The sequence below is a fragment of the Haliotis rubra genome, unplaced genomic scaffold (assembly GCF_003918875.1).
Source record: "Haliotis rubra isolate DU_JTF1 unplaced genomic scaffold, ASM391887v1 Scf945, whole genome shotgun sequence".
Classification (NCBI taxonomy): domain Eukaryota; kingdom Metazoa; phylum Mollusca; class Gastropoda; order Lepetellida; family Haliotidae; genus Haliotis; species Haliotis rubra.
This window is the reverse complement of record NW_025767685.1, coordinates 41,045-67,363: the sequence shown is the minus strand read 5'-3', so window position 1 is coordinate 67,363 and position 26,319 is coordinate 41,045. Positions and strand designations below refer to the sequence as shown.

Sequence of the window (26,319 nt, the reverse complement as noted above, 5' to 3'; positions counted from 1 at the left end):
AGGGAGACTAGCTGTACATGAAGGTAGGGGGGACTAGCTGTACATGAAGGTAGGGGGGACTAGCTATACATGAAGGTAGGGGGACTAGCTGTACATGAAGGTAGGGGGACTAGCTGTACATGAAGGTAGGGAGACTATCTGTAGATGAAGGGTGGGGAGACTAGCTGTACATGAAGGTAGGGAGACTAGCTGTACATGAAGGTAGGGAGACTAGCTGTACATGAAGGTAGGGGGACTAGCTGTACATGAAGGTAGGGGGACTAGCTGTACATGAAGGTAGGGGAGACTAGCTGTACATGAAGGTAGGGGAGACTAGCTGTACATGAAGGTAGGGAGACTATCTGTACATGAAGGTAGGGAGACTAGCTGTACATGAAGGTAGGGGAGACTAGCTGTACATGAAGGTAGGGGGACTAGCTGTACATGAAGGTAGGGGGGACTAGCTGTACATGAAGGTAGGGGGACTAGCTGTACATGAAGGTAGGGGGACTAGCTGTACATGAAGGTAGGGGGACTAGCTGTACATGAAGGTAGGGGGACTAGCTGTACATGAAGGTAGGGAGACTAGCTGTACATGAAGGTAGGGGGGACTAGCTGTACATGAAGGTAGGGTAACTAGCTGTAGATGAAGGTAGGGTAACTAGCTGTACTTGAAGGTAGGGGGACTAGCTGTACATGAAGGTAGGGAGACTAGCTGTACATGAAGGTAGGGGGACTAGCTGTACATGAAGAAGGTAGGGGGACTAGCTGTACATGAAGGTGGGGGACTAGCTGTACATTGAGGTAGGGTGACTAGCTGTACATGAAGGTAGGGGGGACTAGCTGTACATGAAGGTAGGGGGACTAGCTGTACATGGAGGTATGGGGACTAGCTGTACATGAAGGTAGGGAGACTAGCTGTACATGAAGGTAGGGGAGACTAGCTGTACATGAAGGTAGGGGGGACTAGCTGTACATGAAGGTAGGGGAGACTATCTGTACATGAAGGTAGGGAGACTAGCTGTACATGAAGGTAGGGAGACTATCTGTACATGAAGAAGGTAGGGAGACTAGCTGTACATGAAGGTAGGGGAGACTATCTGTACATGAAGGTAGGGAGACTAGCTGTACATGAAGGTAGGGAGACTAGCTGTACATGAAGGTAGGGGGACTAGCTGTACATGAAGGTAGGGAGACTAGCTGTACATGAAGGTAGGGAGACTATCTGTACATGAAGGTGTAGGGGGACTAGCTGTACATGAAGGTGGGGGAGACTAGCTGTACATGAAGGTAGGGAGACTAGCTGTACATGAAGGTAGGGGGACTAGCTGTACATGAAGGTAGGGGGACTAGCTGTACATGAAGGTAGAGGGGGACTAGCTGTACATGAAGGTAGGGGGAGACTAGCTGTACATGAAGGTAGGGGAGACTAGCTGTACATGAAGGTAGGGAGACTATCTGTACATGAAGGTAGGGAGACTAGCTGTACATGAAGGTAGGGAGACTAGCTGTACATGAAGGTAGGGGGGACTAGCTGTACATGAAGGTAGGGGGACTAGCTGTACATGAAGGTAGGGGAGACTAGCTGTACATGAAGGTAGGGGGGACTAGCTGTACATGAAGGTAGGGGGGACTAGCTGTACATGAAGGTAGGGGAGACTAGCTGTACAGGAAGGTAGGGGGGACTAGCTGTACATGAAGGTAGGGGGACTAGCTGTACATGGAGGTAGGGGGGACTAGCTGTTCATGAAGGTAGGGAGACTAGCTGTACATGGAGGTAGGGAGACTAGCTGTACATGAAGGTAAGGAGACTAGCTGTACATGAAGGTAGGGGGAACTAGCTGCACATGAAGGTATGGTGACTTTAATTTTATTATTTTTCCTTATCCTGACTCATGCTTATTGCTTGTCTTCTTCTTCTTGCGAACATAGTGGAACACTTGTATCTCCCAATTGAAGTTCCCTTCAATAAAAAATCACTAATTAGTACTCACCATGAGTTACCTCCCTTCCACAAGCGCGGGAACGAGGGCGCCACCTGAACCCATGTGCCTCACTCTCTCCTTCTTCGCCCAGTGAGCTGGACGTGAGAGCACCTGTGTCTCCCGACACACTATATCCTTTATTTATATTTAGTTTAGTACCTCTTATATTCATTTATAGAGGTGTAACTAGTATCCTTATTCAACTTGCATTGATTATTAGTCGTGTTTCTGCTGTTTTATTCACGGTTCGCCGTGTTTGTTCAGCAGTTTACGTTAATGAGAATCTGCACAGGTTGTAAACTACGTTATTCCGCTACCGATCCACATTTAATATGCCCTAGTTGCATTACTCCATGTTCTATTGTTTCTCGTTGTAAATTATGTATTAATTTACCAATTTCTGCCTTTGATAAATATTTATGTTCTGTTTTGAGACGGAAGGCAGATAAATCTCACAAACAATCTTCAGTTATGGCTAATAGATCGGAAGCTAATATGCCCTGTCAACTGTTGACTGACGACCCGCCACCGGCTGGTGGCCTGCCTGAGTTTCCCTCGGGGGATAAGCGTGGGACGCAGTCCGCTATGTCCAAGAAGCGACCTGCATCTCAAGATATTCCGTCTTCACAGTCTAAGACTAGGAAAGCGTCCACATCATCTCAACGTACGCTTCGAACCCCCAGGTCCACAGCTTCGTCAAAAGGGAAATCTACGAAAGCTACAAATAATTTTGCCTCCGATATTCTACCTGTCTCAGAATTATGTTTATATGATGATGACATTCCGATTATCATTCCAGATGTATGTCATAAGAAAAGTCCAGTATCTGCTACCGTCACCACAGCGCAGATCAACACGCAACCAGAGATGCCTACGCTGACGCCGGAGATTATGATTAAGGGTCCCGTCACTTTCACAGAGAGGTCACCCTCAACGCCAGTGCAGACTGTCCCAGACGACCTGGTTAACCAAATCATGAGACTGATGGAGGACCGTTACGGTTTACAGAGGCCCCAGAGCCACGGGCCCCAGAGCCCAACCCATATTAAGTCATACAGGGCCCCAGAGCCCTCCTTGGCTTCAGCGTAGGGCCCCAGAGCCCACAAGCGCCTCCGCTGAAGAAGGGCAACCCAGCCCGTAGCGATCACTTCGCAAAGGAAGTCCCAGGCCGCCTCCGAAAGGAGCTAGAGCCTCACCAGTTCGCGAGGGACATCGCTAAGAAGGAGCGCGGCCGAGCCCACACCCTGTAGAACACAGAGGTCGATTCAGCGACGATGTCGATTCGGACACTGACTTCGATACATTAGCGCGAAGGTCACGAAGGCTAAGTGGCACCAAATCTACCTCGCCCAGAAGATCTAGAAGAGCTTCGCGAAGTCCCCAGCGTTCGCCGAGGATGTCTCCTCCAAGGTCTCCTTACGCATTACACTAGCCACTTTCGTCAGTCCGTTCTCCACAGTCCTCGTCATAGATCTTCCTACAGATCTAGGACTCCGACATGTGACCCTACGTCCAGAAGAGGAAGAAGGTATCATTTTCTCAGATGCTGAGATTAGATACTGGATGGTGAATGAGTTACAACTTGCTTCCCCATCGAAGAACGAGAATTCATCTCAGACTTACCTGATGGAGGATGATGATGTAGACAATATCACCTTACCTCCTATTGACCCGATTGCAGCAGTACCAGCTAATCTGGATACAGCCTGTTCCAAATCTTCGAAAGTCCAATCTACACATTTCCCGGTCTTCAATGCCAAGAAATTTGCTGGACACAATATGGACCCCTTTTTCAAGGCCCAGGATATTGATGACAAAGTTACAGAGTAGACGATCGCAAATTGGCCCAATTAGATACCATCTCCAGGAGAATGTTCTTTGGATTGAATAGATCTAGAACTATTAATGAAACTCTCATCACCAAGTTCAAGAATTCTACAGAGGAGGAAGATAGAATGATCTACTCAGTTCTACTCATGCAGAAAAGAGACCACCAATTTCTTACAGAGCACCTGTCAGCGCTTACTGAAACTACTACCATGGCTCGTCGGCAAGGCTTACTAGCCTCCTGCTCTTGGGATAAGCAATTTACAGAATCTCTATACACAGCTCCATGGTCTTAGCCCTTACTGTTTGGTGGCAACATAGACAAGGTCTCCAAAGAAGTATCTAAAGACTCGAGAGAGGTACTTATGATCAGATCCATGGATACCTTAGCGAACGTCATTAAACAGTCAGCACAGAGATACTCGGGCAAGTCTAAGTTTTCGGGGCTACAGAAAGCACGGGACAAGAAATTAGCTGCAGCTAAAGATCCCAAGGATTCTTTTCGTCGCCCATACAGCAAATTTAGGGGAGGATCAGCTAGAGGCAGATCATCCAGAGGTGCCCGTGGATTTAGACGATGAAATTCAGGTTCGGAACGACTGGAGTCTTCCACCCCCAGCCGTTCCAGTACAACCGTCTCAAGTGGGTGGACGCCTTCAGCTGCACTGGGAAAACTGGGGAATACTACAAGATCCATATGTATCCAACATCCTACAGCACGGATATCTAATACAACTCAAGGCCAAGCCTCCGTTAACAGTCACCCCCCCACAGGGTTCAATGTTCAACCGGCACAACTACCTGTGTTAAGAGAAACAGTAGCTACTCTGCTAAACAAACAGCTAGCTAGGCCTTAGAAGTTCTGGATCAACGAAACATCGTACCAGGTTTCTACTCCCCAGTTTTCCTAGTGCCGAAGAAAAATTCCAAGGAGAAGTTTCGTCTCATATACAACATGACAACATGAGCATCTTCAACAGAGAATATCTATGCAAACCACCAACGTTTCGCATGATACACTTACCGCAACTTCGGCATTTAATTCGTCCCAAAGATTACATGGCCAGCATAGATGTGCAAGACGCATATCTACACATTCCGATTCATCCCAACTCAAGGAAATATCTAAGATTTATCCTAGACGGGAAACATTACCAATGGAAGGTTCTTCCCTTCGGAATCACATCGGCCCCTTGGGTATTCACAAGAGTGACCAAGCCTATTGTCTCATACCTACATCGTCAAGGTCTTCGCAGCACTTTTTCCCTAGACGATGGTATACAAGTGGATCCAGATCCACAGCGTCTCAGACTACAGCTGAACTTAATAATCAAGCTACTAACTCAATTAGGATGGTTAGTAAATCTGCTCACGTCGGACATAGAACCAACGCAGGATCTGCAATTTCTAGGTATACGATTTCTAACAGCTCAGAATCGTATTGTAGTCCCGGAGGACAGATGGATCAAGATCCAACAACTTATTCCTCAAGCCCTACTCTCTCCGTTACCACTACGACAGTGGCAGAGCCTATTGGGACTACTCACGTCAGCTCAAGACTTGACAGTCAGAGGCAGGCTTCAATTATGTCCGTTACAAGTCCTCATCAATGCTCATCTCGAGGACCCTCTACCATTCAGTCTACCAGATTATGTCAAACCACATCTACTCTGGTGGACCAAGAGATTGAATGTTTGCGCAGGCGTCTCCTTAGTAGAGCCGGAATCGAAAACACATCTCTACGTAGACGCGTCACTACAAGGTTGGGGAGCCCACCTTGCCGGCAAAACAGCGTCAGGCCTATGGAGCAATCAAGAGAGCAAATGTCACATAAATCTGCTAGAGATGCAAGCAGTCATAAACGCCATAAGTCACTGGAGCAACCTACTACAGAACGCTCAGTTGATGGTTCACACAGACAATTCAACAGTGGCATTTTATGTGAACAAACAAGGTTCAACAAGGTCACAGAACCTACTGACTCGATGTTTCAGACTGTTCGATCTAATCGACAATCTAAACATACACGTCAGAGCTTGCCACATTCCAGGAGCAAAGAATGTATTAGGAGACGCTCTCTCTCGGCCACACCAACCGTCGCCGACAGAATGGATGCTCCACACAGAGATATTCAATCAAATTGTCATGGAAATAGGATCTCCTCTGATAGACCTATTCGCCACTCGATTCAACAAGCAACTGACAACATTCGTATCGCCAGTTCCAGACCCACTAGCATGGGCAACGGACGCACTAAGCATATCGTGGGAGGGACTCAGCGCGTGCGACGCTTTCCGCCTCCAGCGTTAATCCCACAAGTCTTACAGAAAATCAGTCAAACGCAGAGCCTCCATCTCATCTTAGTCGCGCCCTACTGGCCAGCGAGAACTTGGTTTCAGATCTCATTCAAGAAATCGGAAAACCAATTCTTCAGCTCCCACAACGCCAATCTATTGATACATCCGCACACCAAACAAGTGCGAAACACCAGAAGCATTCAAACTTCGCATTATGGATTGTATCAAGGCATGTCTGAATAAGAGAGGTTATTCTGCCAGAGCTGCTAAAGCGTCAGCGCTTGCACTACGTAACTCAACTCGTAACTTATAACGATGACAAATGGCACAGTTTTGTCAATTACGCTGCTAAGAAAGGATTTACAGCCAGATATGCTACACATCCTCAAGTGGCAGATTTCTTATGTTATCTACGTCAAACTAAGAATCTAAAAGGCTCAACCTTGTCCACTTATCTTGCAGCTATAAGTTCTGTCATAACTATGAGAACGGGCGTCAAGTTAACAAAAACACCAGAGTTACTCGCTTTGTTACGAGCGTTCCGATTGGAGGATCAGAAACGGAAGTTTCACGCTCCAGCCTGGGATCTAAATATAGTGCTCCAACACCTCACTAGTGAGGCTTATGAACCTTTGCTATCTACATCGTTTGTATCACTGACCCACAAAACCTTGTTCCGGTTAGCACTAGCTACGGCCGCCAGGATGTCAGAGATTCACGCACTGGATTATGAGAGAACACGCTTTGATGATATTCATAACATCGCTCATCTGGGACTTCGCTGGGATTTTATAGCGAAAAACCAACTGCCAGGTCAACCAGACAGTTTATTCCACGTCCCAGCTCTCTCATCCATACTTGGACCACATGATACAATGGATCTATCACTATGCCCAGTAAGAGCACTGAAAATATATCTCCAACGATCCAACAGAGCAGAGGGAAATTCAAGAGATTATTTATCCCCATATCTCAAGCTACGCAGACAGAAGTCTCACATACTACTATCTCTATCTCGATCAGAACTGTCATACTACGTGCCTACAAGGCTGCAGGACTTGACCCTCCAAGAGCTTCTAATCCTCACGAAATTAGAGCGCTAGCCTCAACTCTCGCTCTACATGGGAATTGCTCGTTGAATACCATAATGGAGATCCGATATGGTGTTTGCCAACCACTATCTGAGAGATATCACCACCGAGGACGTCTCAGGTATCCACCATTTCGGTCCCATGGTCCTCGCTCAACAGTTGACAGTTCCACGGAGAAGATAAGTCTATCTTACAGATTTTATACTTATCTGATAACAGTACTAATAGCTACATGCTATCTATATATTTTGCTTAAGTTTAATTTATTATCTTAAGCTCAGTACTATGGTTTTTATATCATACTATATATAAGCTTACAACTCCTAGGAGTTTTGCTATTGTATATATGTTCAGCTTAAGTTTCATCAATCCTTTTAGCTCAGTCATATGGTCATATTCATAATGTATTAGCTAACAAACTCTAAGGAGTTGGTTACTATTATACAGCTTAAGTTATAATTATATCTTAAGCACAGTACTATACTATTATAGCTAAAATATATGCATATCTTGAGCTTAATACTTTGGTTCATTTATAAAAGTATTCACTATAAACTCTCAGAAGTTTATACTATCACATTAATAGCTTCAGCTTACATTAATGTTGTATATACTTTTATCATATTCAGTAAATTGTAATAACCTTTATATGGCAGCTGATAAGTTAAGCAGCAGGCATTCATAAGTTCAGTGCCTTTATGAAGTTCCCATAGGGTTATTACAATCATCACAGTTCAAATCACTAATTATTTAATTCCAAAGTATATATATTCCCACCTCCTTTTCCGTCGGATTCTACAAGCAATAAGCATGAGTCAAGATAAGGACAAATATGAAATTTTTAGAGTAAAATTAATTTTTTATACTTATCCTGACTCATGAGGTAAGCCCTCCCGTCCTCCCCACTTAACACTTTGGATTTCTTCGGAAAAATAAAGTGTCGGGCTCGAAACAAAAGGAGAGAGTGAGGCACATGGGTTCAGGTGGCGCCTTCGTTCCCGCGCTTGTGGAAGGGAGGTAACTCGTGGTGAGTACTAATTAGTGATTTTTTATTGAAGGGAACTTCAATTGGGAGAGTACTAATTAATGATTTTTTATTGAAGGGAACTTCAATTGGGAGATACACGTGTTCCACTATGTTCGCAAGAAGAAGAAGACAAGCAATAAGCATGAGTCAGGATAAGTATAAAATATTAATTTTACTCTAAAAATTTCATTTTCCTTGTTGTCATAGTTACTGTGTTTGTGTACAGGTGATCGTGAGGGCCGAGAGCTGGGACGGTGGTGCGGACAGGACACGACGACTTACGTGAGCGCCGGCAGGTCGATGTTCCTGCTGTTCAAGACCAACATGGACACAACTGGCATGGGCTTCCAGCTGCAGTACTTCACCACAAAAGGTGAACAGAATGTGTATAGTACTTCACCACAAAAGGTGAACAGAATATGTATAGTACTTCACCACAAAAGGTGAACAGAATATGTATAGTACTTCACCACAACAGGTGAACAGAATATGTATAGTACTTCACCACAAGAGGTGAACAAAATATGTATAGTACTTCACCACAAAAGGTGAACAGAATATGTATAGTACTTCACCACAAAAGGTGAACAGAATATGTATAGTACTTCACCACAAAAGGTGAACAGAATATGTATAGTACTTCACCACAAAAGGTGAACAGAATATGTATAGTACTTCACCACAAAAGGTGAACAGAATATGTATAGTACTTCACCACAAAAGGTGAACAGAATATGTATAGTACTTCACCACAAAAGGTGAACAGAATATGTATAGTACTTCACCACAAAAGGTGAACAGAATATGTATAGTACTTCACCACAAAAGGTGAACAGAATATGTATAGTACTTCACCACAAAAGGTGAACAGAATATGTATAGTACTTCACCACAAAAGGTGAACAGAATGTGTATAGTACTTCACCACTAAAGGTGAACAGAATGTGTATAGTACTTCACCACAAAAGGTGAACAGAATACGTATAGTACTTCACCACAAAAGGTGAACAGAATATGTATAGTACTTCACCACAAAAGGTGAACAGAATGTGTATAGTACTTCACCACAAAAGGTGAACAGAATGTGTATAGTACTTCACCACAAAAGGTGAACAGAATATGTATAGTACTTCACCACAAAAGGTGAACAGAATGTGTATAGTACTTCACCACAAAAGGTGAACAGAATGTGTATAGTACTTCACCACAAAAGGTGAACAGAATGTGTATAGTACTTCACCACAAAAAGGTGAACAGAATGTGTATAGTACTTCACCACAAAGGTGAACAGAATGTGTATAGTACTTCACCACAAAAGGTGAACAGAATATGTATAGTACTTCACCACAAAAGGTGAACAGAATATGTATAGTACTTCACCACAAAAGGTGAACAGAATATGTATAGTACTTCACCACAAAAGGTGAACAGAATGTGTATAGTACTTCACCACAAAAGGTGAACAGAATGTGTCTAGTACTTCACCACAAAAGGTGAACAGAATGTGTCTAGTACTTCACCACAAAAGGTGAACAGAATGTGTATAGTACTCCACCACAAAAGGTGAACAGAATGTGTATAGTACTTCACCACAAAAGGTGAACAGAATATGTATAGTACTTCACCACAAAAGGTGAACAGAATATGTATAGTACTTCACCACAAAAGGTGAACAGAATGTGTATAGTACTTCACCACAAAAGGTGAACAGAATATGTATAGTACTTCACCACAAAAGGTGAACAGAATATGTATAGTACTTCACCACAAAAGGTGAACAGAATGTGTATAGTACTTCACCACAAAAGGTGAACAGAATGTGTATAGTACTTCACCACAAAAGGTGAACTGAATGTGTATAGTACTTCACCACAAAAGGTGAACAGAATGTGTATAGTACTTCACCACAAAAGGTGAACAGAATATGTATAGTACTTCACCACAAAAGGTGAACAGAATGTGTATAGTACTTCACCACAAAAGGTGAACAGAATATGTATAGTGCTTCACCACAAAAGGTGAACAGAATGTGTATAGTACTTCACCACAAAAGGTGAACAGAATGTGTATAGTACTTCACCACAAAAGGTGAACAGAATATGTATAGTACTTCACCACAAAAGGTGAACAGAATGTGTATAGTACTTCACCACAAAAGGTGAACAGAATATGTATAGTACTTCACCACAAAAGGTGAACAGAATGTGTATAGTACTTCACCACAAAAGGTGAACAGAATGTGTATAGTACTTCACCACAAAAGGTGAACAGAATGTGTATAGTACTTCACCACAAAAGGTGAACAGAATATGTATAGTACTTCACCACAAAAGGTGAACAGAGTGTGTATAGTACTTCACCACAAAAGGTGAACAGAATGTGTATAGTACTTCACCACAAAAGGTGAACAGAATGTGTATAGTACTTCACCACAAAAGGTGAACAGAATATGTATAGTACTTCACCACAAAAGGTGAACAGAATATGTATAGTACTTCACCACAAAAGGTGAACAGAATATGTATAGTACTTCACCACAAAAGGTGAACAGAATGTGTATAGTACTTCACCACAAAAGGTGAACAGAATGTGTATAGTACTTCACCACAAAAGGTGAACAGAATATGTATAGTACTTCACCACAAAAGGTGAACAGAATATGTATAGTATTTCACCACAAAAGGTGAACAGAATGTGTATAGTACTTCACCACAAAAGTGAACAGAATGTGTATAGTACTTCACCACAAAAGGTGAACAGAATGTGTATAGTACTTCACCACAAAAGGTGAACAAAATGTGTATAGTACTTCACCACAAAAGGTGAACAGAATGTGTATAGTACTTCACCACAAAAGGTGAACAGAATGTGTATAGTACTTCACCACAAAAGGTGAACAGAATGTGTATAGTACTTCACCACAAAAGGTGAACAGAATATGTATAGTACTTCACCACAAAAGGTGAACAGAATGTGCATAGTACTTCACCACAAAAGGTGAACAGAATATGTATAGTACTTCACCACAAAAGGTGAACAGAATGTGCATAGTACTTCACCACAAAAGGTGAACAGAATGTGTATAGTACTTCACCACAAAAGGTGAACAGAATGTGTATAGTACTTCACCACAAAAGGTGAACAGAATATGTATAGTACTTCACCACAAAAGGTGAACAGAATATGTATAGTACTTCACCACAAAAGGTGAACAGAATGTGTATAGTACTTCACCACAAAAGGTGAACAGAATGTGTATAGTACTTCACCACAAAAGGTGAACAAAATATGTATAGTACTTCACCACAAAAGGTGAACAGAATGTGTATAGTACTTCACCACAAAAGGTGAACAGAATGTGTATAGTACTTCACCACAAAAGGTGAACAGAATATGTATAGTACTTCACCACAAAAGGTGAACAGAATGTGTATAGTACTTCACCACAAAAGGTGAACAGAATATGTATAGTACTTCACCACAAAAGGTGAACAGAATATGTATAGTAGTATTAGTATCGCTTCCAGTGTGGAGCATATCTACAGCTTGGAGTTTACAGTGTATAGAGAATGTTTACCGCTCAAAGTGCATTGAAAGTTGACAGCTCAGAGTAGTGTTGACAGCTCAGAGTGTGTAGAGTTGACAGCTCAGAGTGTGTAGAGTTGACATCTCAGAGCGTGTAGAGTTGACAGCTCAGAGCATGTAGAGTTGACAGCTCAGAGTGTGTAGTGTTGACAGCTCAGAGTGTGTAGGGTTGACAGCTCAGAGCATGGAGTGTTGACAGCTCAGAATATGTAGTGTTGACAGCTCAGAGCATGTAGAGTTGACAGCTTAGAGTGTGTAGGGTTGACAGCTCAGAGTGTGTAGTGTTGACAGCTCAGAGTGTGTAGAGTTGACAGCTCAGAGCGTGTAGAGTTGACAGCTCAGAGTGTGTAGAGTTGACAGCTCAGAGTGTGTAGTGTTGACAGCTCAGAGCGTGTAGGGTTGACAGCTCAGAGTGTGTAGAGTTGACATCTCAGAGTGTGTAGTGTTGACAGCTCAGAGCGTGTAGGGTTGACAGCTCAGAGTGTGTAGAGTTGACATCTCAGAGCGTGTAGTGTTGACAGCTCAGAGCGTGTAGGGTTGACAGCTCAGAGTGTGTAGTGTTGACAGCTCAGAGTGTGTAGGGTTGACAGCTCAGAGCATGGAGTGTTGACAGCTCAGAATATGTAGTGTTGACAGCTCAGAGCATGTAGAGTTGACAGCTTAGAGTGTGTAGGGTTGACAGCTCAGAGTGTGTAGTGTTGACAGCTCAGAGTGTGTAGAGTTGACAGCTCAGAGCGTGTAGAGTTGACAGCTCAGAGTGTGTAGAGTTGACAGCTCAGAGTGTGTAGAGTTGACAGCTCAGAGTGTGTAGTGTTGACAGCTCAGAGCGTGTAGGGTTGACAGCTCAGAGTGTGTAGGGTTGACAGCTCAGAGCGTGTAGAGTTGACAGCTCATAGCGTGTAGGGTTGACAGCTCAGAGTGTGTAGTGTTGACAGCTCAGAGCCTGTAGTGTTGACAGCCCAGAGCATGTAGTGTTGACAGCTCAGAGTGTGTAGTGTTGACAGCTCAGAGCCTGTAGTGTTGACAGTCCAGAGCGTGTAGTGTTGACAGCTCAGAGTGTGTAGGGTTGACAGCTCAGAGCATGTAGTGTTGGAAGCTCAGAGCGTGTAGAGTTGACAGCTCAGAGCATGTAGTGTTGACAGCTCAGAGCATGTAGTGTTGACAGCTCAGAGCCTGTAGTGTTGACAGCTCAGAGCATGTAGTGTTGACAGCTGAGAGTGTGTAGTGTTGACAGCTCAGAGCGTGTAGAGTTGACAGCTCAGAGCGTGTAGGGTTGACAGCTCAGAGTGTGTAGTGTTGACAGCACAGAGCCTGTAGTGTTGACAGCCCAGAGCATGTAGTGTTGACAGCTCAGAGTGTGTAGTGTTGACAGCTCAGAGCCTGTATTGTTGACAGCCCAGAGCATGTAGTGTTGACAGCTCAGAGCATGTAGTGTTGACAGCTCAGAGCCTGTAGTGTTGACAGCTCAGAGCATGTAGTGTTGACAGCTGAGAGTGTGTAGTGTTGACAGCTCAGAGCGTGTAGTGTTGACAGCTCAGAGCCTGTAGTGTTGACAGCTCAGAGCGTGTAGTGTTGACAGCTCAGAGTGTGTAGTGTTGACAGCTCAGAGCCTGTAGTGTTGACAGCTCAGAGCGTGTAGAGTTGACAGCTCAGAGCCTGTAGTGTTGACAGCTCAGAGCGTGTAGTGTTGACAGCTCAGAGCGTGTAGTGTTGACAGCTCAGAGTGTGTAGTGTTGACAGCTCAGAGCCTGTAGTGTTGACAGCTCAGAGTGTGTAGTCTTGACAGCTCAGAGTGTGTAGTGTTGACAGCTCAGAGTGTGTAGAGTTGACAGCTCAGAGCCTGTAGTGTTGACAACTCAGAGCCTGTAGTGTTGACAGCTCAGAGCATGTAGTGTTGACAGCTCAGAGTGTATAGTGTTGACAGCTCAGAGTGTGTAGAGTTGACATCTCAGAGTGTGTAGGGTTGACAGCTCAGTGTGTAGTTATGACAGTTCAGAGTGTGTAGTGTTGACAGATCAGAGTAGTGTGGACAGCTCAGTGTTTGTAGAGTTGACAACTCAGAGTATGTTGTGTTGACAGCTCAGAGTGTGTAGTCTTGACAGCTCAGAGTGTGTTGTGTTGACAGCTCAGAGTAGTGTTGACAGCTCAGAGTGTGTAGAGTTGACAGCTCAGTGTGTGTAGAGTTGACATCTCAGTGTGTGTAGAGTTGACAGTCCAGAGTGTGTAGAGTTGACAGCTCAGTGTGTGTAGAGTTGACAGTCCAGAGTGTGTAGGGTTGTAAAGCTCAGAGCCGCAGTGTTGACAGCTCAGAGGGTGTAGTGTTGACAGCTCAGAGAGTGTGTAGGGTTGACAGCTCAGAGCCTGTAGAGCTGACAGCTCAGAGCCTGTAGTGTTGACAGCTCAGAGCGTGTAGAGTTGACAGCTCAGAGCCTGTATGGTTGACAGCTCAGAGTGTGTAGTGTTGACAGCTCAGAGCTTGTAGTGTTGACAGCTCAGAGCCTGTAGTGTTGACAGCTCAGAGCGTGTAGAGTTGACAGCTCAGAGCCTGTATGGTTGACAGCTCAGAGTGTGTAGTGTTGACAGCTCAGAGCTTGTAGTGTTGACAGCTCAGAGCGTGTAGAGTTGACAGCTCAGAGTGTGTAGTGTTGACAGCTCAGAGAGTGTAGTGTTGACAGCTCAGAGCCTGTAGTGTTGACAGCTCATAGCGTGTAGGGTTGACAGCTCAGAGTGTGTAGTGTTGACAGCTCAGAGCCTGTAGTGTTGACAGCCCAGAGCATGTAGTGTTGACAGCTCAGAGTGTGTAGTGTTGACAGCTCAGAGCCTGTAGTGTTGACAGTCCAGAGTGTGTAGTGTTGACAGCTCAGAGTGTGTAGGGTTGACAGCTCAGAGCATGTAGTGTTGGAAGCTCAGAGCGTGTAGAGTTGACAGCTCAGAGCATGTAGTGTTGACAGCTCAGAGCATGTAGTGTTGACAGCTCAGAGCCTGTAGTGTTGACAGCTCAGAGCATGTAGTGTTGACAGCTGAGAGTGTGTAGTGTTGACAGCTCAGAGCGTGTAGTGTTGACAGCTCAGAGTGTGTAGTGTTGACAGCTCAGAGCGTGTAGTGTTGACAGCTCAGAGTGTGTAGTGTTGACAGCTCAGAGCATGTAGTGTTGACAGCCCAGAGCATGTAGTGTTGACAGCTCAGAGTGTGTAGGGTTGACAGCTCAGAGCGTGTAGAGTTGACAGCTCAGAGCGTGTAGGGTTGACAGCTCAGAGTGTGTAGTGTTGACAGCACAGAGCCTGTAGTGTTGACAGCCCAGAGCATGTAGTGTTGACAGCTCAGAGTGTGTAGTGTTGACAGCTCAGAGCCTGTATTGTTGACAGCCCAGAGCATGTAGTGTTGACAGCTCAGAGCATGTAGTGTTGACAGCTCAGAGCCTGTAGTGTTGACAGCTCAGAGCATGTAGTGTTGACAGCTGAGAGTGTGTAGTGTTGACAGCTCAGAGCGTGTAGTGTTGACAGCTCAGAGCCTGTAGTGTTGACAGCTCAGAGCGTGTAGTGTTGACAGCTCAGAGTGTGTAGTGTTGACAGCTCAGAGCCTGTAGTGTTGACAGCTCAGAGCGTGTAGAGTTGACAGCTCAGAGCCTGTAGTGTTGACAGCTCAGAGCGTGTAGTGTTGACAGCTCAGAGCGTGTAGTGTTGACAGCTCAGAGTGTGTAGTGTTGACAGCTCAGAGCCTGTAGTGTTGACAGCTCAGAGTGTGTAGTCTTGACAGCTCAGAGTGTGTAGTGTTGACAGCTCAGAGTGTGTAGAGTTGACAGCTCAGAGCCTGTAGTGTTGACAACTCAGAGCCTGTAGTGTTGACAGCTCAGAGCATGTAGTGTTGACAGCTCAGAGTGTATAGTGTTGACAGCTCAGAGTGTGTAGAGTTGACATCTCAGAGTGTGTAGGGTTGACAGCTCAGTGTGTAGTTATGACAGTTCAGAGTGTGTAGTGTTGACAGATCAGAGTAGTGTGGACAGCTCAGTGTTTGTAGAGTTGACAACTCAGAGTATGTTGTGTTGACAGCTCAGAGTGTGTAGTCTTGACAGCTCAGAGTGTGTTGTGTTGACAGCTCAGAGTAGTGTTGACAGCTCAGAGTGTGTAGAGTTGACAGCTCAGTGTGTGTAGAGTTGACATCTCAGTGTGTGTAGAGTTGACAGTCCAGAGTGTGTAGAGTTGACAGCTCAGTGTGTGTAGAGTTGACAGTCCAGAGTGTGTAGGGTTGTAAAGCTCAGAGCGTGTAGTGTTGACAGCTCAGAGGGTGTAGTGTTGACAGCTCAGAGTGTGTAGGGTTGACAGCTCAGAGCCTGTAGAGTTGACAGCTCAGAGCCTGTAGTGTTGACAGCTCAGAGCGTGTAGAGTTGACAGCTCAGAGCCTGTATGGTTGACAGCTCAGAGTGTGTAGTGTTGACAGCTCAGAGCTTGTAGTGTTGACAGCTCAGAGCCTGTAGTGTTGACAGCTCAGAGCGTGTAGAGTTGACAGCTCAGAGCCTGTATGGTTGACAGCTCAGAGTGTGTAGTGTTGACAGCTCAGAGCTTGTAGTGTTGACAGCTCAGAGCGTGTAGAGTTGACAGCTCAGAGTGTGTAGTGTTGACAGCTCAGAGCGTGGAGTGTTGACAGCTCAGAGCCTGTAGTGTTGACAGCTCAGAGCGTATAGTGTTGACAGCTCAGAGTGTGTAGTGTTGACAGCTCGGAGCATGTAGTGTTGACAGCTCAGAGTGTGTAGGGTTGACAGCTCAGAGCGTGTAGTGTTGACAGCTCAGAGCATGTAGTGTTGTAAAGCTCATGTTCAAAGTGTGCACATTGATCCAGCAAAGTATTGGTGTTCCAGCTTGTGCAGCCGGCCATGTCTCTGAGCTGCAAGTTCGCCTGGTACCCGACTACATTGAATCACCCAGCTACCCTGACAACTACCCCAAGTAAGTGACCACACCCACTTTTCCTGAGAACTACCCCAAGATAGTGACCACACCCACTTTTCCTGAGAACTACCCGAAGACAGTGACCACACCCACTTTTCCTGAGAACAACCACAAGATAGTAACCACACCAATTTTTTCAGACAACTACCCGAAGATAGTGACCACACTGACATAACTGATTGTTCGTACAAACATACCACTTGTATAACATGCTAGCATGACAAACATACAGTATTCATAAAGGCTTGCAGCAGTGAACTCTGTCACTGAGCTTGTGACTTGGATGTTATGTTTGATGGAGAGCAGCCATGTGGCTGTATCTAATGGTGCCAAATCAATTGCTTAATATTTGTAAACTCAGCTGATGACATTTATAAAACCAAATATGGATTTCAGCAGTCAGAAAAGGAGATATGGTTGAAGGCAGTGGGATTAGAATTGTTTCTGAAATCATAGGATTATGTAAGTGTAGTAAATCAGTAAACTTTAAAATTTTGGTTGAATTAGGTTTTAATACTTTCACTGACGTTCCTTTGATATAACTGTTGTTACAGCTGGTTTTACAGCAGTGATTGGTTAGTGTGTGTAGTGTAGCATTGTTTTTGGCTTTCAGTGATGTGAGCTGTTCCTGGAGACTACGAACCAACGTCTCCTCTTACATCCGCATAACTGTCTTGAACTCAGACATTGAATCCAGTGAAAACTGTCGATTTGACTACTTTGCAGCCTATGATGGTGGGTGACACATGTCTAGTGTGGTGTATGATGGTGGGTGACACAGGTCTAGTGTGGTGTATGATGGTAGGTGACACAGGTCTAGTGTGGTGTATGATGGTGGGTGACACAGGTCTAGTGTGGTGTAAGATGATAGGTGACACAGGTCTAGTGTGGTGTATGATGGTGGGTGACACATGTCTAGTGTGGTGTATGATGGTGGGTGACACATGTCTCGTGTGGTGTGTGATGGTAGGTGACACAGGTCTAGTGTGGTGTGTGATGGTGGGTGACACATGTCTAGTGTGGTGTATGATGGTAGGTGACACAGATCTAGTGTGGTGTATGATGGTGGGTGACACATGTCTCGTGTAGTGTGTGATGGTAGGTGACACAGGTCTAGTGTGGTGTATGATGGTAGGTGACACAGGTCTAGTGTGATGTATGATGGTGGGTGACACAGATCTAGTGTGGTGTATGATGGTGGGTGACACAGGTCTAGTGTGGTGTATGATGGTAGGTGACACAGGTCTAGTGTGGTGTATGATGGTGGGTGACACAGATCTAGTGTGGTGTATGATGGTGGGTGGCACAGGTCTAGTGTGGTGTATGATGGTGGGTGACACATGTCTAGTGTGGTGTATGATGGTGGGTGACACATGTCTAGTGTGGTGTATGATGGTGGGTGACACATGTCTCGTGTGGTGTATGATGGTGGGTGACACAGGTCTAGTGTGGTGTATGATGGTGGGTGACACAGATCTAGTGTGGTGCATGATGGTGGGTGACACAGGTCTAGTGTGGTGTATGATGGTGGGTGACACAGGTCTAGTGTGGTGTATGATGGTGGGTGACACAGGTCTAGTGTGGTGTATGATGGTGGGTGACACAGGTCTAGTGTGGTGTATGATGGTGGGTGACACAGGTCTAGTTTGGTGTATGATGGTGGGTGACACAGGTCTAGTGTGGTGTATGATGGTGGGTGACACAGGTCTAGTGTGGTGTATGATAATTGGTGGGTGACACAGGTCTATGGTGGGTGACACAGGTCTAGTGTGGTGTATGATGGTGGTGACACAGGTCTCGTGTGATGTAAGATGATAAGTGACACAGATCTAGTGTGGTGTATGATGATGGGCGACACAGGTCTAGTTTGGTGTATGATGGTGGGTGACACAGGTCTAGTGTGGTGTATGATGGTGGGTGACACAGGTCTAGTGTGGTGTATGATGGTGGGTGACACAGATCTAGTGTGGTGTAAGATGATAGGTGACACAGGTCTAGTGCGGTGTATGATAGTAGGTGACACAGATCTAGTGTGGTGTGTGATGGTAGGTGACACAGGTCTAGTGTGGTGTAAGATGATAGGTGACACAGGTCTAGTGTGGTGTATGATGGTAGGTGACACAGGTCTAGTGTGGTGTATGATGGTAGGTGACACGGATCTAGTGTGGTGTGTGATGGTAGATGACAGAGGTCTAGTGTGGTGTGTGATGGTGAGTGACACAGATCTACTGTGGTGTATGATGGTAGGTGACACAGACCTAGTGTGGTGTAAGATGATAGGTGACACAGGTCTAATGTGGTGTATGATAGTAGGTGACACAGATCTAGTGTGGTGTGTGATGGTAGGTGACACAGATCTAGTGTGGTGTATGATGGTAGGTGACACAGATCTAGTGTGGTGTATGATGGTAGGTGACACAGATCTAGTGTGGTGTAAGATGATAGGTGACACAGGTCTAGTGAAGTGTATGATGGTAGGTGACACAGATTTAGTGTGGTGTGTGATGGTAGGTGACACAGGTCCAGTGTGGTGTATGATGGTGGATGAGACAGGTCTAGTGTGGTGTATGATAGTAGGTGACACAGATCTAGTGTGGTGTGTGATGGTGGGTGACACAGATCTAGTGTGGTGTATGATGGTAGGTGACACAGGTCTAGTGTGGTGTATGATGGTAGGTGACACAGGTCTAGTGTGGTGTATTATGGTAGGTTGCACAGATCTAGTGTGGTGTAAGATGATAGGTGACACAGATCTAGTGTGGTGTAAGATGGTAGGTGACACAGATCTAGTGTGGTGTTTGATGGTAGGTGACACAGGTCTAGTGTGGTGTATGATGGTAGGTGACACAGGTCTAGTGTGGTGTATGATGGTACGTGACACAGGTCTAGTGTGGTGTGTGATGGTAGGTGACACAGGTCTAGTGTGGTGTATGATGGTGGGTAACACAGGTCTAGTGTGGTGTATGATGGTGGGTGACACAGATCTAGTGTGGTGTATGATGGTAGGTGACACAGGTCTAGTGTGGTGTAAGATGGTGGGTGACACAGGTCTAGTGTGATGTATGATGGTGGGTGACACAGATCTAGTGTGGTGTATGATGGTGTGTGACACAGGTCTCGTGTGATGTAAGATGATAAGTGACACAGATCTAGTGTGGTGTATGATAGTGGGCGACACAGGTCTAGTGTGGTGTATGATGGTGGGTGACACAGGTCTAGTGTGGTGTATGATGGTGGGTGACACAGGTCTAGTGTGGTGTATGATGGTGGGTGACACAGATCTAGTGTGGTGTAAGATGATAGGTGACACAGGTCTAGTGTGGTGTATGATAGTAGGTGACACAGATCTAGTGTGGTGTGTGATGGTAGGTGACACAGGTCTAGTGTGGTGTAAGATGATAGGTGACACAGGTCTAGTGTGGTGTATGATGGTAGGTGACACAGGTCTAGTGTGGTGTATGATGGTAGGTGACACGGATCTAGTGTGGTGTGTGATGGTAGATGACACAGGTCTAGTGTGGTGTGTGATGGTGAGTGACACAGATCTAGTGTGGTGTATGATGGTAGGTGACACAGATCTAGTGTGGTGTAAGATGATAGGTGACACAGGTCTAGTGTGGTGTATGATAGTAGGTGACACAGATCTAGTGTGGTGTGTGATGGTAGGTGACACAGGTCTAGTGTGGTGTAAGATGATAGGTGACACAGGTCTAGTGTGGTGTATGATGGTGGGTGACACAGGTCTAGTGTGATGTATGATGATGGGTGACACAGATCTAGTGTGGTGTATGATGGTGTGTGAAACAGGTCTCGTGTGATGTAAGATGATAGGTGACACAGGTCTAGTGTGGTGTATGATGGTAGGTGACACAGATCTAGTGTGGTGTAAGATGATAGGTGACACAGGTCTAGTGTGGTGTATGATGGTAGGTGACACACATTTAGTATGGTGTGTGATGGTAGGTGACACAGATCTAGTGTGGTGTATGATGGTAGGTGACACAGGTCTAGTGTGGTGTATGATGGTAGGTGACACAGGTCTAGTGTGGTGTATGATGGTACGTGACACAGGTCTAGTGTGGTGTGTGATGGTAGGTGACACAGGTCTAGTGTGGTGTATGATGGTGGGTAACACAGGTCTAGTGTGGTGTATGATGGTAGGTGACACAGGTCTAGTGTGGTGTATGATGGTGGGTGACACAGGTCTAGTGTGGTGTATGATGGTGGGTGACACAGATCTAGTGTGGTGTAAGATGATAGGTGACACAGGTCTAGTGTGGTGTATGATGGTAGGTGACACAGATCTAGTGTGGTGTGTGATGGTAGGTGACACAGGTCTAGTGTGGTGTAAGATGATAGGTGACACAGGTCTAGTGTGGTGTATGATGGTAGGTGACACAGGTCTAGTGTGGTGTATGATGGTAGGTGACACGGATCTAGTGTGGTGTGTGATGGTACATGACACAGGTCTAGTGTGGTGTGTGATGGTGAGTGACACAGATCTAGTGTGGTGTATGATGGTAGGTGACACAGATCTAGTGTGGTGTAAGATGATAGGTGACACAGGTCTAGTGTGGTGTATGATAGTAGGTGACACAGATCTAGTGTGGTGTGTGATGGTAGGTGACACAGGTCTAGTGTGGTGTAGATGATAGGTGACACAGGTCTAGTGTGGTGTATGATGGTGGGTGACACAGGTCTAGTGTGATGTATGATGATAGGTGACACAGATCTAGTGTGGTGTATGATGGTAGGTGACACAGGTCTCGTGTGATGTAAGATGATAGGTGACACAGGTCTAGTGTGGTGTATGATGGTAGGTGACACAGATCTAGTGTGGTGTAAGATGATAGGTGACACAGGTCTAGTGTGGTGTATGATGGTAGGTGACACACATTTAGTGTGGTGTGTGATGGTAGGTGACACAGATCTAGTGTGGTGTATGATGGTAGGTGACACAGGTCTAGTGTGGTGTATGATGGTAGGTGACACAGGTCTAGTGTGGTGTATGATGGTACGTGACACAGGTCTAGTGTGGTGTGTGATGGTAGGTGACACAGGTCTAGTGTGGTGTATGATGGTGGGTAACACAGGTCTAGTGTGGTGTATGATGGTAGGTGACACAGGTCTAGTGTGGTGTATGATGGTGGGTGACACAGGTCTAGTGTGATGTATGATGGTAGGTGACACAGATCTAGTGTGGTGTAAGATGATAGGTGACACAGGTCTAGTGTGGTGTATGATGGTAGGTGACACAGATCTAGTGTGGTGTGTGATGGTAGGTGACACAGGTCTAGTGTGGTGTATGATGGTAGGTGACACAGGTCTAGTGTGGTGTATGATGGTAGGTGACACAGGTCTAGTGTGGTGTATGATGGTAGGTGACACAGGTCTAGTGTGGTGTATGATGGTGGGACACAGGTCTAGTGTGGTGTATGATGGTAGGTGACACAGGTCTAGTGTGGTGTGGTGTAGGTGATGGTGGGTGACACAGGTCTAGTGTGATGTATGATGGTGGGTGACACAGGTCTAGTGTGGTGTATGATAGTGGGTGACACAGGTCTAGTGTGGTGTATGATGGTAGGTGACACAGGTCTAGTGTGGTGTATGATGGTAGGTGACACAGATCTAGTGTGGTGTATGATGGTGGGTGACACAGGTCTAGTGTGGTGTATGATGGTGGGTGACACAGGTCTAGTGTGGTGTATGATGGTGGGTGACACAGGTCTAGTGTGGTGTATGATGGTAGGTGACACAGGTCTAGTGTGGTGTATGATGGTGGGTGACACAGGTCTAGTGTGGTGTATGATGGTGGGTGACACAGGTCTAGTGTGGTGTATGATGGTAGGTGACACAGATCTAGTGTGGTGTATGATGGTAGGTGACACAGATCTAGTGTGGTGTATGATGGTAGGTGACACAGGTCTAGTGTGGTGTGTATGATGGTAGGTGACACAGGTCTAGTGTGGTGTATGATGGTGGGTGACACAGGTCTAGTGTGGTGTATGATGGTGGGTGACACAGATCTAGTGTGGTGTGTGATGGTGGGTGACACAGATCTAGTGTGGTGTATGATGGTAGGTGACACAGATCTAGTGTGGTGTATGATAGTGGTAGGTGACACAGGTCTAGTGTGGTGTATGATGGTAGGTGACACAGGTCTAGTGTGGTGTATGATGGTAGGTGACACAGATCTAGTGTGGTGTATATGATGGTAGGTGACACAGGTCTAGTGTGGTGTATGATGGTAGGTGACACAGGTCTAGTGTGGTGTATGATGGTAGGTGACACAGGTCTAGTGTGGTGTAAGATGGTAGGTGACACAGGTCTAGTGTGGTGTATGATGGTAGGTGACACAGATCTAGTGTGGTGTGTGATGGTGGGTGACACAGATCTAGTGTGGTGTATGATGGTAGGTGACACAGGTCTAGTGTGGTGTATGATGGTAGGTGACACAGGTCTAGTGTGGTGTAAGATGATAGGTGACACAGGTCTAGTGTGGTGTAAGATGGTAGGTGACACAGGTCTAGTGTGGTGTATGATGGTAGGTGACACAGATCTAGTGTGGTGTATGATGGTAGGTGACACAGGTCTAGTGTGGTGTAAGATGATAGGTGACACAGGTCTAGTGTGGTGTATGATGGTGGGTGACACAGGTCTAGTGTGGTGTATGATGGTGGGTGACACAGATCTAGTGTGGTGTATGATGGTGGGTGACACAGATCTAGTGTGATGTATGATGGTAGGTGACACAGGTCTAGTGTGGTGTATGATGGTAGGTGACACAGATCTAGTGTGGTGTATGATGGTAGGTGACACAGGTCTAGTGTGATGTATGATGGTAGGTGACGCAGGTCTAGTGTGGTGTATGATGGTAAGTGACACAGATCTAGTGTGGTGTATGATGGTAGGTGACACATGTCTAGTGTGGTGTATGATGGTGGGTGACACAAGTCTAGTGTGGTGTATGATGGTAGGTGACACAGATCTAGTGTGGTGTATGATGATAGGTGACACAGATCTAGTGTGGTGTATGATGATAAGTGACACAGGTATAGTGTGGTGTATGATGATAGGTGGCACAGATCTAGTGTGGTGTATGATGGTAGGTGACACAGGTCTAGTGTGGTGTATGATGGTGGGTGACACAGGTCTAGTGTGGTGTAAGATGATAGGTGAGACAGGTCTAGTGTGGTGTATGATGGTAGGTGACACAGATCTAGTGTGGTGTAAGATGATAGGTGACACAGGTCTAGTGTGGTGTATGATGGTAGCTGACACACATTTAGTGTGGTGTGTGATGGTAGGTGACACAGGTCCAGTGTGGTGTATGATGGTGGATGAGACAGGTCTAGTGTGGTGTATGATGGTAGGTGACACAGATCTAGTGTGGTGTGTGATGGTGGGTGACACAGATCTAGTGTGGTGTATGATGGTAGGTGACACAGGTCTAGTGTGGTGTATGATGGTAGGTAACACAGGTCTAGTGTGGTGGAAGATGACAGGTGACACAGGTCTAGTGTGGTGTAAGATGGTAGGTGACACAGGTCTAGTGTGGTGTATGATGGTAGGTGACACAAATCTAGTGTGGTGTAAGATGATAAGTGACACAGGTCTAGTGTGGTGTAAGATGATAGGTGACACAGATCTAGTGTGGTGTATGATGGTAGGTGACACAGGTCTAGTGTGGTGTATGATGGTAGGTGACACAGGTCTAGTGTGGTGTATGATGGTACGTGACACAGGTCTAGTGTGGTGTGTGATGGTAGGTGACACAGGTCTAGTGTGGTGTATGATGGTGGGTAACACAGGTCTAGTGTGGTGTATGATGGTAGGTGACACAGGTCTAGTGTGGTGTATGATGGTGGGTGACACAGGTCTAGTGTGATGTATGATGGTGGGTGACACAGGTCTAGTGTGGTGTATGATAGTGGGTGACACAGGTCTAGTGTGGTGTAAGATGATAGGTGACACAGGTCTAGTGTGGTGTAAGATGATAGGTGACACAGATCTAGTGTGGTGTATGATGGTAGGTGACACAGGTCTAGTGTGGTGTATGATGGTGGGTGACACAGGTCTAGTGTGGTGTATGATGGTGGGTGATACAGGTCTAGTGTTTTGTATGATGGTAGGTGACACAGGTCTAGTGTGGTGTATGATGGTGGGTGACACAGGTCTAGTGTGGTGTATGATGGTAGGTGACACAGGTCTAGTGTGGTGTATGATGGTAGGTGACACAGATCTAGTGTGGTGTATGATGGTAGGTGACACAGATCTAGTGTGGTGTATGATGGTAGCTGACACAGGTCTAGTGTGGTGTATGATGGTAGGTGACACAGGTCTAGTGTGGTGTATGATGGTGGGTGACACAGGTCTAGTGTGGTGTATGATGGTGGGTGACACAGATCTAGTGTGGTGTGTGATGGTGGGTGACACAGATCTAGTGTGGTGTATGATGGTAGGTGACACAGATCTAGTGTGGTGTATGATGGTAGGTGACACAGGTCTAGGGTGGTGTATGATGGTAGGTGACACAGATCTAGTGTGGTGTATGATGGTAGGTGACACAGATCTAGTGTGGTGTATGATGGTAGCTGACACAGGTCTAGTGTGGTGTATGATGGTAGGTGACACAGGTCTAGTGTGGTGGAAGATGATAGGTGACACAGGTCTAGTGTGGTGTAAGATGGTAGGTGACACAGGTCTAGTGTGGTGTATGATGGTAGGTGACACAGATCTAGTGGTGTGTGATGGTGGATGACACAGATCTAGTGTGGTGTATGATGGTAGGTGACACAGGTCTAGTGTGGTGTATGATGGTAGGTGACACAGGTCTAGTGTGGTGGAAGATGATAGGTGACACAGGTCTAGTGTGGTGTAAGATGGTAGGTGACACAGGTCTAGTGTGGTGTATGATGGTAGGTGACACAGATCTAGTGTGGTGTAAGATGATAGGTGACACAGGTCTATTGTGGTGTAAGATGGTAGGTGACACAGATCTAGTGTGGTGTATGATGGTGGGTGACACAGGTCTAGTGTGGTGTATGATGGTGGGTGACACAGATCTAGTGTGGTGTATGATGGTGGGTGACACAGATCTAGTGTGATGTATGATGGTACGTGACACAGGTCTAGTGTGGTGTATGATGGTGGGTGACACAGATCTAGTGCGGTGTATGATGGTAGGTGACACAGGTCTAGTGTGATGTATGATGGTAGGTGACGCAGGTCTAGTGTGGTGTATGATGGTAAGTGACACAGATCTAGTGTGGTGTATGATGGTAGGTGACACATGTCTAGTGTTTTGTATGATGGTTGGTGACACAAGTCTAGTGTGGTGTATGATGGTAGGTGACACAGATCTAGTGTGGTGTATGATGATAGGTGACACAGATCTAGTGTGGTGTATGATGATAAGTGACACAGGTCTAGTGTGGTGTATGATGATAGGTGACACAGATCTAGTGTGGTGTATGATGGTAGGTGACACAGGTCTAGTGTGGTGTATGATGGTAGGTGACACAGGTCTAGTGTGGTGTATGATGAGTGCGTGACACAGGTCTAGTGTGGTGTGTGATGGTA

General features: G+C 45.7%; 1 protein-coding gene across 3 annotated transcripts in view; it reads left to right on the top strand.

Annotated features, from left to right (window-relative positions):
• LOC124264807 (cubilin-like) overlaps window positions 1-26,319 on the top strand; it is a 142,024-nt gene that overhangs the window by 95,057 nt on the left and 20,648 nt on the right. For all 3 annotated transcript variants that reach the window (XM_046699598.1, XM_046699597.1, XM_046699599.1), the window contains 3 exons: window positions 8,433-8,579; window positions 16,647-16,734; window positions 17,351-17,472. In XM_046699598.1, the coding sequence (XP_046555554.1) occupies window positions 8,433-8,579; window positions 16,647-16,734; window positions 17,351-17,472 (357 nt within the window). The remainder of the gene's footprint in view (window positions 1-8,432; window positions 8,580-16,646; window positions 16,735-17,350; window positions 17,473-26,319) is intronic.